We start from the raw sequence: 20,211 nt of genomic DNA on the forward strand, positions 1-20,211 counted from the left end.
CTGGGAGAGAGCCTCCTTTAGGAAATAGCCCTCCCTGTGGCCCCACTGGGACAAGGCTTCCTGAGGCACAGGACGTGGCTGTCAATGTGGCCCGTCCACGTGACATCCGGGAGTGGGCTGCATGGCTCCTTTCAAGGGCTTTCACGCAGATGGAGTGAAGCTCGCTGTCCTTGCAGTGAACAGCAGCGAACACGGGGAGCAGGAGACACGAGGTCTCCTCCCCAGATGTTGCTGTGATTTGTAAACAAACAGAAAACAACTTCCAGGCTTTCTTAAATGCCCACTTACCCTGAGCTGTCTCCACGGGCGCTCTTCTTAGGGGCAGGTGGGGCTGCGCGCGGGAAGGACTGCTGGCTTCCTGCGGAAGGAAGGTGGTTGTTCGGGGCGGGTGTCCCACTGTGCGGGAGGACCCGGGACAGCAGGGCATGCAGACAGGCTGTTGGTACCTGGCTGAGCCTCAAGAGCAGGGACAAGAGCTGTGCCCCGGGAGAAGCCAGCAGGGTGCACAGGAGACCTGTCCGGAAGGACCCGGTGGCGGCATCGGGGTCACCGAGAGCCCACGGGAGCTGTAGGAAGGCAGCAGTCAGGACATCTGGAACGCGTGCGCTGTAGTCACCAAGGTCTTCAATGTGAATGTGCAGCCTACGTTTAACCAAAGCCCTGTCTCCCTGAACCCTTGGAAACAAGGGAAACTCGCAAGTAATCCTTTTGTTTTTCCAATATACACATATTCCCAGATTAAGTGAACGTTTGCTGCGGCCCCACTTCATGCCAGGCACGTCTCCTGCGCCCCTGGCTGAGTCCTCGCTACAATCTGATGAGAAGGCCTCCGTATCCCCATCGCGTTGATGAGCAGAGAGGATCCGACAAAGGGTCGGCCCCAGAGGGGAAGGCGAGTTCCTCTCCTAGCTGGATCCAGCCTTTCAACTTCTTGCTGCCTGGCGAGATTTATCACCATCCTACAAATTCCACACACCTGTCACTCTCTTTTAAAGGTTCCACCAATCCGTTACTATTCTCACACGTACTCCCAACACCGCCCTCTGCTGGATGCGTCGCCGGATGCCCTCTCTGGAAAGGGCCCCTCGCCACATTCCCAGCCACTGCGGGACCATGAATGGCCACGAGGTTGTCATCAGAAGCAAACTGGATTAGTTCCCCGCGCCCCAAGAGTCATGCTGCGTTTCCATAGGAAGGCAGGCACTCCACTCTCGCTGCCTGTGCTGGTTTAGAATTCATCCCTACATCGCATGAGGGATGGTGCGGCCGCAGTTACCAGATGCTAACTGGCATTTCTAGGGCAAACGTGGCCATCAAACTGTTCCCTGCTTTTTCTGGCCAGAGGATTTTTAAAATTTGAATTAATTGCCAACCTTAAAAAAAAAGAAAATCCCGGAGCGTGCTCTGGGACAGTCCAGGCTGTTGACCGTTCCGGAGAAGTCACGCTCTGTGGCACCAGGAGGGCGCGAGCTCTGCATGGCAGGCGTCACGGAGGCAGGCCTGTGCTGGCTTCACCCCGAGCCCACCGCCCAGCAGACCCTCCTGGCTCCATCCAGGCCAGCACCCCCTCTGTGGTGCTCGAGGCACCTGGGCTCCCTCCTCCTGCTTGGAACCTTTCTGCCAGGACTGTAAGCTTTGCTAATTCCTGGGCTGAGAAGGTGTCACATGGCAGGTCTGGGACTCGGAAGCCACTTCCAGGAGAATGCAGTGCCTCCCACCTGCTCCTCTCCTGCAGCTGTGAGCAGGGCAGCGAGACACGCGTACGTGCACAGCAAGGCGAAGGCAACAGTGAGGCGCGCGGTGTGTGGGAAGTCGCTGGGGGAGGGCTGGCTATACACGGACGTCCAGATGTGGAAATCCTCCAGATACTCTGTGAACTTTGAATACAAGAGCTGAAACAGACCAGAAGAGAGACGCTGGTACCAACGGTGAGAACTCCCGGTGGGCAAGCGGTGATTCTCTGGGTGATGCCGCTAGCTCGTCAGCTGGACCCTGGACCCCGCAGACCCTCGCCCACCATGCACTCAGCACCTTGGACCTGCGCTGGGGCATCTGCAGCTCTGGGACAAGCTGTCCCTCCGCCTCTCCTGTCTCACCCCCGAGTGTCTTCACGCCCTTTTCCTGGAGCCTCTGTCTACAAGCCCTCCCTGTTCCCAGCACTTTTCCTGCAACACAGGTAATTTTCACTGGGCTTGAGCACACTGTGGGCCGGGAGCATGGCCGGCCACCAGGGTGTCCTCAGTAACCCTGTGGTGTCGGCCACGGGCGTGTGGCACGTCACCTACAGAATCACTCTGGGTTCAAAAGGCTCAGTTCAACTGGAGTAACGCTTGGTGCTCAAGGCTATTTTAGAAAAACGGTGATGAGCAGCAGAACACAGAAGCAAATCCAGGGCAAACAGGTTTAAGGAGATGAGAATATATCTTCCTATCAATGGACTGACCACCAGGCCACAGCCACGGCTGGTCTTATGACTAAGACGTACAGATGTCTCCCCACAAGTTCTCAAACAAAACAGCTGGAGAATAAACAACGTGACTACGTTTTGTTAGTTATATTTACGTACAAATAATTGTCCAAGGGAAAGTGCCGGTTGAGCCAGGCATTCCGCTGGGGGGAGCTGGAGAATTTCCATACTGCCAGTGCGCTGTGATCATGTGTTCTTACTAGATCGGCAGCACCCACGTGGTGGGCCTGGCCCTCTCGCCCATGACAGGTGGCGACAGGGACACGCTGGAAAGGAGGATCTGGTGACGTGGGAGGACGCCAGCTCTCACTGGCCTCTGACCGTCTGAGACCAGCCTCCAAAACTGGTCACCAGAAACACAGAGCCCCCCATCAAAGTGTCCCTACAACGAAAGAAAATCGCAACGTCTGCAGGCAGACGCGGCCCCTCAGTGACGACTTTAGAGAAAATTCATGAAGATAATACATTAGAAAGTATAAAATGCTAAGTGTCATCACAAGTGAACAAAACACACTCCCACATGGGGAGAGGTCGGGACGCACAGAGAGCTATTTCATAGGTGGTTTGTGAGATTTTAGGTGATTTTGTCTTTTTGATCACTTGCTGTTCTGCCCCGGGGTCATGCCTGTACTGTTGACTGGTCATCTTGGGGCTCAGGATACACAGGGCACACACAGGCTCGCTCCAGGCATCACGTAAGGCACAGCCAGCTTGACGTTAACTTTAGTGCAGGTTAGAGAAATGGCTGCAGGGAGAAGCAGAACTGGGGCTGCACCCGGCCGGCCGGCTGGTCACCTACCTTCCAGAAGCCGAGACCCCCGCGCAGGCAGCCCAGTTCCCGCTCCACGCGGCCGTCCCGCCGGCTCGCCGCCAGCCAGCACTCGGCGGGGAAGAGCCAGCTGCGCCCGTGCCGGGGGGCCAGCTCTCCCACCACGACGTGGCTCACGTACCAGGCTGGGGAGGGCCCACGGCTGTCGTGCCAGAGGCGGATCCTCCGGAGCTGGCCCAGCAGAGCAGGGGCGCTGAGGACACACACAGCAGCAGTGGTCAAGCTAGGGTCTGGGCGGTGGGGGGTCCCACAGGGCAGCCCCAGCCCCGATTCTCACCCTCGGGGACACCTTGGATGTGTCAACACATGCGTGCTACTCAGAGTGACCTATGGAGCCTCTCTGGAGCGTGAGATGTGGACAGGGAGCCCCCGCAGGCCCCTGGCCGTGCTGGGCAGGGACCCCGCACACAGCTCCCGCACGCCTGCTGGCTCCCCGGAACCCCGTCCACTCCAGCTCCGTCATGCATCTGTGTCCAGTGTGGACGAGCCTGGAGCTCACCTCTTCTTAGTGAAGATGGGACCCAAACCAGTACAGACCAGACACGATGTTCTCCAGGAGAAAAAGCATTTAGTGCAGTTTCTCCACATTTTCTGAAAACAGCAGGTGCTTGGACTCCCGATAAATGACCCCTCCCCATCCAACCGCGTGGTCTTCGCACGGCCACGGGTCCTTGCTCTTCCCGATTTAGCATGACCTGAATCAGCTGAGCAGGATCCGTGCCATGGAAGAGGCTGGGCGTCTGAACGTCAGCAGCGTGTAAACCAACAGCTCTCCTCGTTCCCTCCCACACGAATCTACGTCAAACGGCACCGTGAACGACTTTATAAAACCGTCCGTGTGCACAGCGGCACTCCTTACTGGACAGTGACGTGCATTTAGCTCCCTTGGGCTCGTGATAGGGCCACACCGTTCTGACAGGCCTCGCTCACCTCAGGACAAAAGTGTGTCTGGAATTCCTTTCAAACAGGGGCCTCTCTGGACAGTAGAGTTCTCTGGGTTCTGAAAATCCATTCTCACCACATAGAACGATGTAAACCTCAAAACAAAGACATAAGGTTGGGGTTTGAGATCCTGGACACAGGACACTACGTTGTGTCAGAAAGGGGCGTCCTTGTACCTTCTCCCAGCCCCTGTCTTCCCAGAACCTTCGGGCCCCGAGGGACCAAGGGGACACTCCCACCCTGTCCCTGGATGGCCCCTCCCACACTTGCCCCAGAGAGATCTGGGAAGGAGTGCCTGTCCCGCTGGGTTGGCCGGATTTCTACATATTTGATCTAGAAAAGCCAGACAGCAGCTAGGATTCACTAGGGTATGTGTTTGTCTTGGGAGGGAGAAGACAGGCAGTGGGCGTGGAACGAGGGAGGCCTGAGGGCCATCCAGGGGGCTGTGACCATGACTGGGGTGGACGAGGAGCCCTGCAGACACACATTCCCAGCCGCATGGGGCTCATCCTCCCACTGGGGCAGCTCCTGTGGCCCAGAAACACATGATCAATCTTTCATTTTAAAAAGTTCCTTATTTATTTCCAGTTTTAAAAACCCTTCTCCAACACAAAGCACATATTTTCTTTGATAAGTTTCTAAATTTTGTTTTAATCTGTAAGTCTCTGGTCTTGTGCAGCTGGTTTGGGGTGTAATGTGAAGTAGAGGTTTAATAGAGCTTTTTTCCACAGGAAAAGCCATGGTTCCCAAATATCTTGTGGAATCGCCCCTGCCCCTCCCATGGGACCTTCCCCATGACGCCCAGCTCAGGCTACAGCCCTGGGTCTGCCCCACGCATCCGTCGGTCCTTCTGCCTTACACAGGGCTGGACATGCGGGCTGTTCTCCACGGACAAGGTGGAGAGGGACAAGGGTTTGAGGGGGCGGCCCTGAGGGTGGTGAGGGCTCGCGCAGGCGTGCACGAGGGAGAACATGACGGTGGCAGAGGAGCCCCTCACTCTTGATGGAGGAAGATGGGGCAGCTGGAAAGGCCAGTCTCCATGTGGGGCATGTCTGGGGCCGTCGCTCACACCATCCACACCCTTGCACAGCAGGGAGTGCAAGTCCCGGGGTGACCTGCTTACCTTGGCACTACAGTGGGCAGGAGACCGGAAGCCTGTGTCCACGACAACCGCGTACAGCTGGTGGCCGGGGGGGGCATCTTCTTGCAGAAAAATGTAGCCAGCTTTCTTCTTCTCATGACGATCTACACGTCTGCTTTTAGTAACCAGAAGTGCGTAAAGAATCATAAAAATGACAATCAAAACACTGGGAAGCAGGTTCTCTGGGTGTCTGTAAACAAAAGAAGAGGAATAAATAGTAAATTACAAAAATCAACATTCAGGTAAAGACTAACCAACTCCCCCCCACGCTGGCTCATGCTCACACACTCACGCACACGCACACAGAGGCCCCTGCTGGTCTTCACTGATACGTTTGTAAGTGCTTGTCTGTCTTGTAACTGGAAGGAGAAAGTAGATTCTTACTGGGGAAGGAGGTCAAGAAGGGAAGAGCAGAGGGAATGGCATGGCCTCTGCCGGCCCCGTGTTAGGACGGGTCTGAGCCCCTCAGGGGAGGAGCCACTGGAGGCTGACTCAGGAGCAGGAACTCAGTCAGAGACGACTGGTGACAGACCAGCTTCCACATCTGAAGACCGTGTGGGGCAGCCACTCACGGCCTCTCTGAGGAGCTTTCTTGATGAAGCATGATAAGAACACCAATCTTGCTGCTCACATGAAGACTCAGGAGTACGATGTCTGTAAAGTGCTTCTACATGTGGGTGTAATGGATGCTCCCTCCCTCCTGGCAGACCCTGCCTACATGCCCCATCCCTCCCGCCCTGAGTGGTCGGGCTGCCTGCTCCTCACCACACCTGGCCCTCGCCTCCTACTCCCAGGCACCCCGCTGGGGGCGGGGGGTCACTGAACTTTCCAGACCCACAGAGTGGGGTCCACTTTGAGTCACTTGTGCCAGGACCCTAGCCTGGAGTCTTACGGGATTCTGATGGGGTTTCAAAGGGCAGACAGGTGCTTCACAGGGATGCTGTCCTTCCAGAGCGCACCTGCCCCCACCCGACTTGAGGTGTTGCCTTTTACCTGGGCGTCCCCGAGGGCTGTCCCTCTCCTGATGGCTTGCCTCCCCCCGCCCACAGTTGAACAGCTGTCCTGAGTCCCACTCACTACACTCCTGGTGACCTCACTGTCCCCAGCACCTATGGTGTCAGTAATCCACTTACTGGTCTACAAAGCCGTCAAGTCTTTGATGATTGATTAAATAATAAGGTGCTATAGGGCTCCCCATTACATCAACATAAGGGAGACCCAACGCTCACCGGGAAATGCCGACTCTGCCACTGATACTCATTCAGCAAATACCCACTCAGTGCCTGCTGTGGGCCAAGCCCGGTCAGTACTCCATGTGGGTGACTGGGCAAAGGGCTCCTGCCCACACAAGCTTACCCTCTACTCACCCACTGTTCAGAATCCAAATACGCCTGTTCTGTGTAAAACAATGGCCACAGAAATAAGCTTGAGTTGAAATCTATTACCTAAAATGGGACACTTCTGGGGCGCCTGGCTGGCTAGTTGGAAGAGCGTGTGACTCTTGATCTTGGGGTCGTGAGTTCGAGCCCCATGTCGGGTATAACGATGACTTCAATAAATAAATAAACTTTAAAAAGAAGAAGAAGATAAAATGGGACACTTTTGAACAGAAAGAAGCAGCTATGAATATGCATAAACCAGGAAGGGCAAAGCACCGTGTCCTCCCTGACGAGAATGACCCAGTGAGTGCCAACTGACCAGCTCCATGGTGCGCGGAAGCTGCGCTTGACAGAAAGCATGTTGACTTTCTCGTGTTTTTGCGCCCCCTGTCTGTGGATGTACGTGCACGCAAGGAAGGACCATGTGATCCTCACAGATGACTACCTACTAGAGTGGTTACTCCAGGATGCACACGGTACCAGGCGACATGGGTTTCGGGCACTTGCGGGATGACGCATGGGCAGCAGCGCTAGTAAAATCTTACTGTGATCTAGAAACGGAACTCACCTCTGCCACTGGGAAACGTCACTCACTGAAACGCTGGCGTTCAGGTTTCTTCTCGCGACAGAGACCGGTGCGAAGTGGTCGTAGCTAGGAGGGAGACGCAGGTTAGGACGCCAGACGTGGGCAGAGAGCGTCGTCTACAGTGTCACGTACGCGGGTTAAAGGAAGGGCAGAAAGGGTGACAAGTTCCAGTAGTTATAACCGCAGGCAGACGCCTCAGTGGGCACACCGTGTGCGGTCCAGCTCAGCCCAGAGGCCGGCAGGTGTCAGCCCAGCCCCACTGTGGGCGGCCGTGCGGCCACCAGCCAGACGCGGGGCACCACCGTCCACCCACCAGCCTGTTTCAACAGACATCAGGGGGACACCTACTACCGCTGCCACCTGGGTGGAGGGGGCTGGGGCACAAGGGCCCTGAGAAGCCAGACCCTGCTCTCCGAGAGGCTGCAGCCCAGAACGAGCCGGGCCTGCAGAGGGGGAGGGGTGCACGAACCGGGTACTGTTGTCGTTTTCACAGGGACCCAGGGCCAGGGAGGCTCAGGCACGGGCCCCACACAGGATAAAATGCAGTCAGCCTCTCAAAGTCCCGTGTTTGTCCTCAACAGCACGTCTGTACCTGCAGGTCACTTTCTCTGGAGACGCTCCTGGCTGTGGCGAGGAACTCGCAGAGCTCCACCTGCTCGCTTCCCAGAAGAGGCACTGGACCCCCTGGAAACGCACCGTGTAGTTCACTGCCTGCGCGGAATACTTGCTCGGAGGGCTTCTGTCATAGTCAGCGTCTAGTAAGGATAAATATCCCAAGTTGGTGTCTAAAAAGAGAAAAAAAATACACAACCTGAAGTTTGCAGAAAGGCATAATGCATTCCCACGGCGGCCGGAGCAGCGGGCAGTGGGGCAGGGGGCAGGGCTGGCAGGACAGGGGAGAGGTTGGCGGGGCCGGGGAAAGGCCGTCTGGTGCTTCCTCTCCCATGGCATGTAAACTGCGAGGCAGATGGGTCCAGGCAGGCTCCCTGCTGCCGATTTTCATTGGGGCCGGCAGAGTATTGGATATGTTTGCCTATGTTCCAGGTCCCTCTGGACACCCTGAATGGGCCACCCCCTGCCCAGGAGACACGAGACTCGGAAGGCAGCTTCCCCGGCTCCCCTCAACCCCTTCCTGCTTCTCCTTGGCCCCGTCGGCCAGCTGCCAGTCCTGGGTCTGCACTGCTCCCCATAAAGACAATGCAGTGACTGTGTGTTTTTAGCCTATCACTTGTGGGTAAATTTTATGTTTAGAAGTAAACATTTTTAAGATTCTATTTATTTAATAATTTGTCCCTTAGACTTTTTTTTAAGATTTATTTTTTTTTAAGATTCATTTCTTTGAGAGAGAGTGGGAGGGGGCAGAGGTAGAGAGAGAATCTCCAGCAGACTCCATGCTGAGTGTGGGGCCCGATGCAGGCCTCGATCCCATGACCCTGAGATTATGACCTGAGCTGAAACCGGGACTTGGACACTCAACCGACTGAGCCACCCAGGTGCACCTTGCCCCCGAGACTTCTTAATAAACCATGTTGGGACAACTAGCTACTGACCACTTGTAGAAATAAGAAATCCAATCTGTACCTCATGCCACCTACGGTAATAAGCACCAATCAGAGTTCTAAATGTAAACACACAGAGCTGTGCAGACACAAACAGAAAACATAATGTGAATGACTTTCTCTCATAACCTGGGTATGAAGAATGAATTTCTAACAAGGACTCACAATCCAAGAGTAATTTTTAGAAAGTTGATAAATATTATTTTTTTAAAAAAGCTTTTACAAAGCAAAACAACCTAATAAAAACAAAGTTGGAAACTCGAGGCGTCAAGAAAAAATAAACTCAAGAGAAACGGGTGTATATGAATAGTTCACCAAAAATGTAGGTAATGGCCTTTAAATGCATGAAAAAATGCTCAAATTACAACATATATTGCACATTAAAACTACCATTTCTCAAATATCCATCTGGCAAAATTCAAAATCTTGAAAACATAGTCTGTTGGCAAAGCTGTGGGGTAACAAACCCTGTGCTCTTAGTTGGGGGGCATGGAATTTGGCAATATTTACAGGAATTGCACACATGTTTACTCTTTAACCCTGGAATACCCCATTTAGAAACCTTCTGAGCCCCTGAGTATCTACATTTTTAATAAGGCTTAGACATTTGAGCAATAGAAATGTCTCACATATTTTTTAAAAAATTAGATAAAAACAGATGGAGATGAGGGGCACCTGGCTACCCCTGTCAGTAGGGCACATGACTCGGGATCTTGGAGTTGTGAGTTCAAGCCCCAAGTTGGGGGTAGAGATTACTTAAAAATAAAAAAAATCTTAAAAACAAACAAACAGAAAAAGCAAATGGAGAACAGTAACCCTTTGGGTTAAATATATTTAGAAAAAAACAATAAACCCAGCTGTCTATAAAACTGACAACAGAAGTCCACACCAGAAAGAACTAATTCAAGTAATTTTTGACCATGTGACTATTAGGACAATGTATTCTAAGAAAGTAAAGTAAAACCTGACAAAAAGAAAGGAGTTGTTAAGTGTCTGTCTTCAGCTCAGGTCATGATCCCGGGGTCCTGGGATCAAGCCCCGCGTCGGGCTCCTCAATCAGTGGGAACTCGGCTTGAAGATTCTCTCTCCCTCTGCCTCTACCCGGCTCATGCTCTCTCTCTCTTTCTCATGTGCACACACTCTTTCTCTCTAATAAATAAATAAAATATTTTAAAAAATAAATTGCCAGTGAGAATCTGAATTTGATAACAGATTTGTCCATTTTGAAAAGAAATGAAGTTCTCAGAGTGACTGGCTCTCAGAGGACAAGAGTCACGTCCCACAAAAATGTGGAAACAGGAGACAGGTGCATCAGCCAAAAGCCAATCCTGTCAAGGACCACAGCCTGCAGAATCAGCCGGACCTGCGTGTTTATGCCGTGTGGACCCCCTGAAGCACGCTACCTGTTTCTTGCCTTCGGGGGAGAACAGAGACCCGGTGAGGGCAAGGAGGGGTCCGGGGGCTGCAGGGAGGCCTTCGAGTCACAGCCCCCAGTGCCGGGCAGCAGAGTGGCAAGTGGAGGAGGCAAACACAGGTGCTGGAGAAGCAGCAGCAGAGAGATCTTGGGGGTCAGGGAAGGTCCACCAAATTGGCCAAAATGGAGTGTTGAAGCGGTGCCGAGATGGGCCACCTGCTCTGACGCGGCTTCCGGTCTCCACCACGAGTAGAGAAAGACACCGCTATCCATGCACACCCTCTAACAGCTGTTGTCATTGCATGAACAACTACAAATTATGGGACCAGGGGCACCTGGGTGGTGCAGTCAGTAAGCGTCCGACTCTTGGTTTCAGCTCGGGTCGTGATCGGCTCAGGCCGTGGGATCGAGCCCTGCACTGGGCTCCGTGCTCGCTGCAGCGTCTGCTCTAGAGTCTTTCTCCCTCTCCCTCTCCCTCTGCCCCTCCCTGCTCAAACTCTCTCTCTCAAATAAAGAAATAAAATCTTTAAATAAAAATAAACATGATGGGACCATGTCCACTGACCTCTCAGAGAACCAGCAGGTATGTACACGTGCACCGTCTGCTCACCCCAGACGTAGACCTTTCTCACGAGAAAATCAGAAGGGGTAGGTTTCTCAGAGAACCTAGTGTGGAAAAACAAGGCAAAAGTATCTAGTTCTGTTTTGCTTTTTCCTCCCAAAGACCTTAGTCACAGGATTTTGAGCAAACATCTTTTTGGCGACAAGGACACAGACTGGCACCAAGGGGCTTTCAAGAAGAGCCACGCGACACTGTCTCTCCTTGCTCAGTACGAAACGCGAACGGTCACTGGCGCAGCCTGTGGGAATAGCAGCGCCGCTCTGCGCTCGGGAAGGCAGGCCTGGGGGCGGATGCACTTGCTGGTCCTCGTTACTACTCACTGTACCTGCGAGCAGCCAGAACGGGCAGATGGGGGACAGTGAGCCCAGTGTAGTCACTGAGACCCTGGTGGGAACCAACTGACCTTTTCCCTGTGTGACTTAAGAGATTAAGGGAAAATCCAAAGGGAGAAAAGAGATTTGCTCCAGGTAACGTTTCGGCCCCTGTGGCAGGAGGAGGGTGGAGCCAACGATACACAGCGAGCCCACAGGGCAGGCGGTGTAGACATCTTCCCTGCAGAAGGCCACCTGGCTGAGGGGCCCACCCGAGCAGGGCGGTGGGACAGAGGGAAGCACTGTTAGATGGCCTGAGGGCCCGGCCGGAAGCGAGGAAAGAGGCTCCTACAGAACCCGGGCCCATCCAGAGAGACGACGAACTCTCCGAGCCAGCGGCTCCCGCTGCACGGTCAAGGCAGGATTCCAAGAAACCTTCCCAAGTGGTCATTTATTTAGTGCTCCCTTGCGATTTGTTCGTGAAATGGCCCTACCCAAGCCTCACAAACTCAACATCACTGGAAAGACGGTTCATTTATTGAGTCTCCTCTGACACATCAGTCTGAACACATTTTTTTCTTAAAAAAAAAATAAATAAAAATAGAATTGTGACCCAGGTCTACACTGGGAGAGAGCAGTGGATTCCGAATGAGGCCACCTGTGTTATCACCGACACTCAGGTGTTTCTTACTCTAACAAGCTTCATGGGCAGGAATCCAATGTCAGGGAAACAAAGCAGGAAGCTTACTCCCCAAGCAGATAACTATGTCCCATAATTTCGTTAGACCACGAGCCTCAGGACTGCGTGGAAAGTGAATTTCATTCCCTGGTTTGCATGAGACCCTCTTGCTGCTATCTGGCTCTGATGGTGGCGGTCCCCCCACAACACACCTTACCAGCACCATGACTGGGAAAGCTCTTGAAACGGGCCTAGAAAATTCTATCCTTATGTGCAGAGATTCCTGGGGGTTTGCAGAATGCCCGAAGAACTGATGAACGTTCACTCTATCCCGCAGCAGCACAAACGTCATCTTATCTACGTTATCCTGTCCCCAAATGGAAAGCAAGGTCAGCAAAGGCAGGAAAAGCTGGCTGGCGCGGGCTGCATGAACGCAAGGCGGCTTGGAAAGACCTCTCACCAGGCCGTCATCCTCCCCGAACTCCACGGTCACGGGCTCCCTCAGCTGCCACCTGCTGATGGGTCTCCTGCTAGAGCAGGTGAACAGGGATGGGGCGACCACCTGGCCGATCTGCGGAGACAAGAGCGCCTAGGAGCAGGGGGGCCAGCAGCGACGCCCCTCCTATGAGTCATGCTGGGCACCTGAGGGTAGGGGGCAGTGTGGAAAAACACGGCTCCTTTAACTGGTTAGACTGGCAGGACTGGGGAACACCGTGCACCACTTGGATGATAACTCTCACTCCTAGATAATTTTTAGTCTCTAAAGCAGTTTTGGTTTTTGTTTTTGTTTTTGTTTTTTTTAAGATTTTATTTATTTATTTGACAGAGATAGAGAGACAGCCAGCGAGAGAGGGAACACAAGCAGGGGGAGTGGGAGAGGAAGAAGCAGGCTCATAACGGAGGAGCCTGATGTGGGACTCGATCCCAGAACGGTGGGATCACGCCCTGGCTGAAGGCAGACGCTTAACCGCTGTGCCACCCAGGCGCCCCTGTTTTTGTTTTTTAATTGGGGGAGAGGCAGAAGGCGAGAGAGAATCCCAAGCAGACTTCCACTGAGTGTGGAGCCCGATGCAGGGCTCGATCTCGTAACCCTGAGATCATGACCTGAGCCAAAATCAGGAGTCAGATACTTAAGAAACTGAGCCACCCAGGTGCCCCAGTGGTTCTGCTGTTTACTTGGAAAGCTCATAGAGAAAGAAAGAGCAGCAGATCGCAGATCGTAGCCAACCAGGAAGGGACAGAAAGGGGTATAGAACACATTTGCTCAGACAACCCATCTGGGGAGCCACGCCTGAAACTGTCTCTGGTTACGTAAGCGGCACACAAGGCACGTGCTTCATTGTTTGCATAAAAGCTCCCAAAGTCACTAAAATTCCCTGGCTGACATCATTTAATTGATGATTATAATTCACTTAAATCACCAGTGAGCTGTGCCCCTGTTGAATGTTCAAGTGCGACTCTATTTGGGTTATCATGAATCATGTTGTTCTGAATAAAGAAAGCTACACGTCTTGCTTTGAATAACTCTTTTCTCATCTCCTCTGTGGATTCCTGCAAGTGCAGCAGCAGGTCTGGTGTCTGAAGCATCTTGTGAGCACTGCGCGGGGAGCACACGCCTCAGACGCCCGCTCGCTGCACCTCCACAGAGCATAAGTCTCTTTAAAGAGTTGCACTGCTGAGCGCTAAAAAATCACTTGCATTTCTATTTCCTGACTGCTCGTTAGTCTGAATGATTTTCATAGGCTGGTTAACTGTGTCTATTTTCCTAGAAAAATAATAAAAGACCAATGTTTTCTAAGATGAGTGTCTGTCACCCAAAGAAGCTATCCACCATTAATTGGTGCATTCACTCATCAGACCTTGTCAGGTACTTGATCCAGGCTGGGGGGTGTGGAACACACAGAAAATGCCAGGCTCTGTCCCCCCAGCTCCCTGCCATTCCTGGGGTCCTTCAGATAAAATCTTTAAGATTTTATTTATTTACTTGACAGAGAGAAAGAGAGAGGGAGAGCACAAGTAGGGGGAGAGGCAGACGGAGAGGGAGAAGCTGACTCCCCACTGAGCAGGGAGCCTGATGTGGGGCTCGATCCCAGGACCCTGGGGTCATGACCCAAGCTGAAGGCAGATGCTCAACTGACGGAGCCCCCCAGGCGTTCCTACCACCCTGGTCCCTTCTTTGTCATCAAAGCATCACTACTGCACGTTGGGGCTGGTCATTGGAAGGGACTGGTCACTTGCTGTATTGTACCTGACCAGGAGCTCGGCCCCCTGGATACGGGTTCTTCTTGAAGAGCACGAGCTGGCTAATGTAGCACGGGCTCTGCATTTCCGCCCCTGCAGGACCCCGTGCAGCCAGGTCTGCAGGTAAATGCACCTGGACGGAGCCCAGGCTCTGCACACAGCTCTGCAGGTCACGATGAAGAAGCACGTGGAACTCCATGTGCCCAGCGCTGACGTGGAGCTGATTCTCCTCGTTTGCATAGAGGCCATCCTGAAACGGAGCCCAGACAGTCAAACGTTCGCAGTGCAAATGAGCAAGTTATCTGGGATCCGGAACCAGAGGCGAGGCAGCAAACAGTGGGAAAGACGGCCCCTCTCAGCATGGTTGGGATTCATGGGCCCCAGCAAACATTTTGATATAAAGATATAAATGCCCAATAACAATAAAACACAAACTGTTTTCTTTGGTTTTGACACATCTTCCTGAGATTTCATTTATCTTGCAACAAGTGTGATACTTCTATTCTGCGTCTTGTGGCTTCTTAGCCCATCCAGAAGGAGCCTGAACACCCCGTGCACTTGGCAGTGGACCTCAGCACCGCACTGCAGGGCTCAGTGACGAGAGGTGTTCGGCGTGCAGCAGCTTAATGCATAGTTGTTAATCCTGGTTGCTATTACGAGATGCAGATGGAGCGTTTGTTTATTTTCTGACTTCCCAAATGTAAGGTAAACCAGTAGGTCTGGGCAGGAGGGAGGACAGATGGGTAGGAGAGGAGAGACAGAACCTGTCTATTAACTTACTGCTTCTTAAAAGCTTTGGCCATTTCTTACGGAGAAAAAACCCAGTAAATCCCAATTTCCCATAGTTACTGCAACAGAAAGAAACTTTGGCAGATTTTTCTGTAGTTGATATCAGAGGGCTGCTTTTTACGTTAATGCATGTTAGAAATCCTTTGCATTACTTCACTTTGCTCCTCAAGAAGCAGAACGTGTGTAAAGAAATGCGCCTCCCCAGACACCCCAGAAGGAAATCTCCCGAAGCACGGAAGGATGGAGCAGGAGCAGTATTTCATGGAAACATGACAAGATTTGCATGAAACGCTTGAAATTCAAACCAAAAATTTCCAAGGACCCCACGACCACCCAGAACAATCACCACAGGACCTCCGGAACCAATTGTATTTTTGGTTTCTAGAAGCAGTTAGCAGACATGATGGCTGTTACTGGTGAAGAGAAAGTCAGGCTTACCAACAAGAGATCCGAGATGACCTTAATCCCCTCCTCTTGTAGGTAGCCTGCATTCCTTGGTTTTTCCTGGTCAGATGCTTCCAAGACCTCAGACACCAGCAGGATGAGCTCAAGCATCGGCCCTTCGTCCACCACGAGCCTCCCAGACAGCAGATTCTGAGACAGGAGCGCCCGGGCAGCTTTGAGGATGAGAACCGCGCTCTTAAAGCTTAACTGCAGGAAGAGAGAAGGCAGAGGGAGAGTCGCCTCTTCTATCACTGCTGGAAATTAAAAAAGTAGCTCCAAGGCTTGAGAGAGCAGGGTTCAAGCCCGATTGGGTGTCTAGTGGATTCTTGGCCAACATCACTGGTGCCAATTTCCTCTCTGGTCTTCAGTTTCCTGACCCATGAAATGACCACAGAAAATAAACGTCTCTAACGGCCATTTATGCTAAGATGCTACTTGGTTAAACCCAACAACCGCTTCTCAAACCCTTCTGAAATGGGCCCCACCGCGTCCTATAGGTATCTGGAGCACACAGACCCAGTTATGGTTCCCAAAGAACCAAGACCTCTCCCTGCAGTGCCCTGACCCTGCGTCTGCTGGCAAAATCCTACTCCTCTCTTTTCCTAAATGCTTAGCAGGGACCATTTCAGACATACATGGAAATAGAATAATACAGTGCTATGACAGGCTCCCTCCCAGCTGTGACCATTACTCATCACAATACATGTTCTGTCCCTCTTTGGACTTCTGTTTGTTTGGGTTTTTTTTAAAAGATTTATTTATTTATTTGAGAGAGAGAGTGCACAGCAGGAGGGGTAGAGGCAGAGGGAGAATCTTAAGCAGGTTCCACACCCAGCACGGAGCCCAACGCCGGGCTCGATCCCACGACCCTGAGATCATGACCTGAGCCAAAATCAAGAGTCGGATGCTTCACCGATGGAGCCCCCAAGGAGCCCCTCCCTCCCTGGACTTCTGAAACAATATTTAAAAGCAAATCTCAGGTATTACTTCTACCTATCAACACGTCAGTATGTATTGCCGACAGGAATACATACCCATGAGGCCACGGTCACCTTGAACAATATAAATCACGATTCTTCCCACTTATCTTTTAAAACCAATTTCAAACATCCGCCAGGCAAAGTTCTCCGCACCAGCACCTTTCTGGAACATTCTGTCACCCTCCTCATTACAGGACCTGGCACGTTAACTGAAGCCTATGTGTTCCCACATGAAGCCTCGATCACCAGTGCCCGAAAGACAGGACTCAACGATCTCCTGCTTTGTGCCTCAGCAGCTCCCGGAATCACTGATAAATGCACACCGATGAGACGGAATTAAGACCCCACTTCCTGGCAGTCATCTTGTTTAACCGAGACGGTAATGTTTTGGAAATACTTCCTGAAATGAAACTCTGCTCGCCAGCAGTAAAATTAAACTAGCCTGGAAATAACACTGACAAGGCTACTAAGGGCCCGTACCGAAGTGACTTATCATCAAAATGGAAAGCATAATCTCTTACTTGCTTACCTGAACTCAAACAAACGCTTTAAGGAATACATCATGGCCACTTTCACACTGGATGTTTTCCACCCAAGCGATCGGAAATGGTTTCTATAAATGACAGGCATGCTCAGGTTTGTGCAGCCCTGAGCCAAGGATCGTGGCTGACCCTGGGGCGTGCAGACACGTGAGGGAGACCGATGCCGAGGGGTCTGGCTTCTAGCAGGCTCAGCCTCCTGACCCGGCGGGGGGTAATTCCATCCCCGGGAGCCTGGAGCCCAGGAGTGACCTTGGGACCGGTCCTCCCGGGGGACGTGATGGGTGAGGGGTGGCACCTCCAGGCAACATCATCCACAAGTGGTGTCCCTTCTCCACGCCCTCCTCCAGCCTGGAAGCCAGAAGGGAGGTGCTGGGAGCACAAAAGGAGCCGCGTCCTTGCGTTGCCCCAGAAAGCCCTCCAGCTGAACACCTGCATGTGTGAGGGGGACAGACTTGGGTTGGATCGGGTCACTGACATGCCAGAGCTGGTTCATTATTGACCCAATCCAGTCTGAGGGAGCAGACAGACATGCAGAAAGGAACCGTGTGTCACAGGTGCTACAGGGCCCGGTCTCAGTCATGAGCGGGTTTGTCCAGAGAAAGGAGACTCTGGCTAATGGGCTCTGGAGTCCACAGAGAAGGGAACATTTGAACCTCGCCTGGAGGAGAAAATAATGCTAGTACTAGTAGGAGCACTCCGGGTTGAGGGAGAGCATTCTGTCTCGGGGATACAAGGGATGTGCAGGGACAGGAGCATGGCAAGTGGCCATGGCGAAGGTACAAGGTGACGGCAAAGGAACCGCAGACAGGTCAAGTGCAACGGTGAGACACGGGAGAACTGATGTCCTCAAGCTGCTGGGAAGCCAGCAATGCTTTAAAGGCAGCAAGGGTCACCAGCTAATGTGTCTGCTCTGAGGACGGCTCCAGCACTCACACAGGGATGTGTCACCGCTGGTGGCCGGCCTTCCAGCCCAGGTGTGGCCGCTGTCGTGGAGCAGTTTGAGGTGGTGAGGATGGGAGTCGGGCAGGAGGGAGGGGAACAGGGTGACAGGGCTGTCCACGTCGTCACTCATTCCCTCTGTCTGAAGGGCTGGGTTGGCATCGCTGCCGTGGTTATGGGGTGCACAGGAATGGAAGGGCCCTGCGTGCATGGGGGGGTGCTCCGACGAGGGAGGGGAGGCAACAGGGAAGTGATAAGGCAGCTGACAGCTGAGAAGGTCCTGAAGTCGCTAAGCAGGAGCAGAGGGTGACTGCAGACCGCGGGTCAGGAGCTTCTCCACAGGGTGACAGGTAAGCACGTGCGCCGAGTGAAGGGAAAGCTCTCTGTCGTTGAGGGGCCGTGAATAGGGCAGGGAGGGACGCCTGCGGGCTGCCCGGGGTGCAGGGAACAGTCAGGGGAAGACGGCAAGGGCAGGAGCCCACTCAGCGAGCTGTCTGGGTCTGACCTCACAAGCCGGGAGAAGCCACATGAGGGTTAGAGCCGTGGGGTGGTGTTCGTGGATTCAGGCTGAGAAACTGCCTTTGCTGCTGCTTGTGACAGTCAGAGAGGCAGGGAGCACAGTCAGGCAGGGAGCTCAGTCAGGAGGCAGGGAGCACAGTCGGGGGGCAGGGTGCACAGTCAGAGAGGCAAGGAGCACAGCTGGGGAGGCAGGGAGCACAGTCAGAAGAGCAGGGAGCACTATCAGAGGGGCAGAGAGCACAGTCAGAGGGGCAGGGAGCACAGCTGGGGAGGCAAGGAGCACAGTCAGAGGAGCAGGGAGCACAGTCAGAGGGGCAGGGAGCACTGTCAGGAGGGCAGGGAGCACAATCAGAGGCAGGGAGCAGTTGGAGGGCAAGGAGCAGTCGGAAAGGGAGCACAGCCGGGTACAGCGAGAGGCACAGTCGGGGGCAGGGAGCACGGTCGGGGAGGCAGGGAGCACAGTTGGACACAGACAGCCTGTGTAGGTGAGAAAGGTCATCTGCTTGGATTGGGGGTGAACGGCTGCAGAAGGAACAGAGATAGGAAGTTTCAGGTATGTTTCTGAGGAAGAACTGACCAGACTTTACTCACAGGGACAGAAGAGGATGAGGGGGCTTTTGGCGGCCCCTGGGCTTGGCTGACATGGGGAGGAGAGGTGCTGCCGCCCTGAGCAGGGAAAGTAGGGGATGACAGGGAGGAAGGGGATGGGGCAAGGGGAGGGGGAGGAGGATGGGGGAGCACGGACACCAGACACCAGCACACGGGACCAGCGGATGGTTGTACAGACGAGGCTGCAGCTCCGGGTACAGGGCGGGGGTGGAGACCACAGTGCAGCGTCGCCGTCACTTGGGTTGAATGGAAAAGGCTGTGATGAGACCCCCTCCCAGAGAGAAAGTGCAGAGAGTAGGGCCAGGGACATAGCCCTCAGGCACCCACCAAGCAAAGGAGAAGGGAGGAGCCCACCGCAGCCACAGGTAAAGAGGCTGGGGCCCAGCAGCCCAGAGGTTCCCACCTTCAGAGCACTCAGGCTGCGGGGAGTTTGCAGGTGCTGGGACAGGAGCAGGCTCCGTGTGGTGGTGGGGACGAAGGCCAGATCCCAACATGCACCTGCACCACAGCAAGAGGAAAGCCCACTTTCTGCAGGTTCTGTTCTGAAAAGGGGCACAGAAATGGGGTGGCATCAGAGGGACTGTCAATAAGTGACCTTTTGACAAAGCTGGGGACCGTCCCGCAGAGAGGGAGAAATGGAAAAAGCAGCAAAGAGCTCAAGAGTGGGAGCCAGAGATTTGAGAAGAAAGAAGGGGTGCAAAAATCTATAAAGAACTTACAATACTGAACACCCAAAATACAAATGATCCAGTTAAAAAATGGGCAGAAGAGAGGTGCCTGGGTAGCTCAGTCAGTTAAGCATCTAACTCTTGGTTTCTGCTCAGCTCATGATCTCAGGGTTGTGAGATTGAGGCCCATGTCAGGCTCAACGCTCAGTGGGGGGGCAGGGGGGGTCTGCTCGAGATTCTCCTTCCCTCTCCCCCGCGCTCTCTCTCTCTAAAAAAAAAAAAAAAAAAAAAAAAAAAAAAAAAAAGGAAGAAGAGACATGAACGGACTTTTTTCCAAAGAAGACATCCAGAGGGCCAACAGACACGTGAAAAGATGCTCCATATCACTCAGCATCAGGGAAATGCAAATCAAAATAACAATGAGACACCACCTCACACCTGTCAGAATGGCTAAAATTAACACGAGAAACAACAGGTGTTGGCAAGGATGCAGAGAAAGGGGGACCTCTTACACTGTGGGTGGGAATGCAAACTGGTGCAGCCACCCTGGA

General features: G+C 53.2%; 1 protein-coding gene across 1 annotated transcript in view; it reads right to left on the reverse strand.

Moving 5' to 3' along the window:
- The window catches only part of PKD1L1 (polycystin 1 like 1, transient receptor potential channel interacting), a 106,031-nt gene that overhangs the window by 43,800 nt on the left and 42,020 nt on the right, over positions 1-20,211 (reverse strand). The window contains exons 23-34 of the mRNA XM_040644575.1: positions 15,374-15,610; positions 14,178-14,390; positions 12,390-12,500; positions 12,142-12,296; positions 10,883-10,983; positions 7,937-8,129; positions 7,327-7,410; positions 5,362-5,569; positions 4,227-4,333; positions 3,267-3,489; positions 1,719-1,892; positions 447-566 (exon numbers count right to left, since the gene is read on the reverse strand). Of these exons, the coding sequence (XP_040500509.1) occupies positions 447-566; positions 1,719-1,892; positions 3,267-3,489; positions 4,227-4,333; positions 5,362-5,569; positions 7,327-7,410; positions 7,937-8,129; positions 10,883-10,983; positions 12,142-12,296; positions 12,390-12,500; positions 14,178-14,390; positions 15,374-15,610 (1,926 nt within the window). The remainder of the gene's footprint in view (positions 1-446; positions 567-1,718; positions 1,893-3,266; positions 3,490-4,226; positions 4,334-5,361; positions 5,570-7,326; positions 7,411-7,936; positions 8,130-10,882; positions 10,984-12,141; positions 12,297-12,389; positions 12,501-14,177; positions 14,391-15,373; positions 15,611-20,211) is intronic.

Source organism: Ursus maritimus, unplaced genomic scaffold (genome assembly GCF_017311325.1).
Source record: "Ursus maritimus isolate PB19 unplaced genomic scaffold, ASM1731132v1 scaffold_3, whole genome shotgun sequence".
Classification (NCBI taxonomy): Eukaryota; Metazoa; Chordata; class Mammalia; order Carnivora; family Ursidae; genus Ursus; species Ursus maritimus.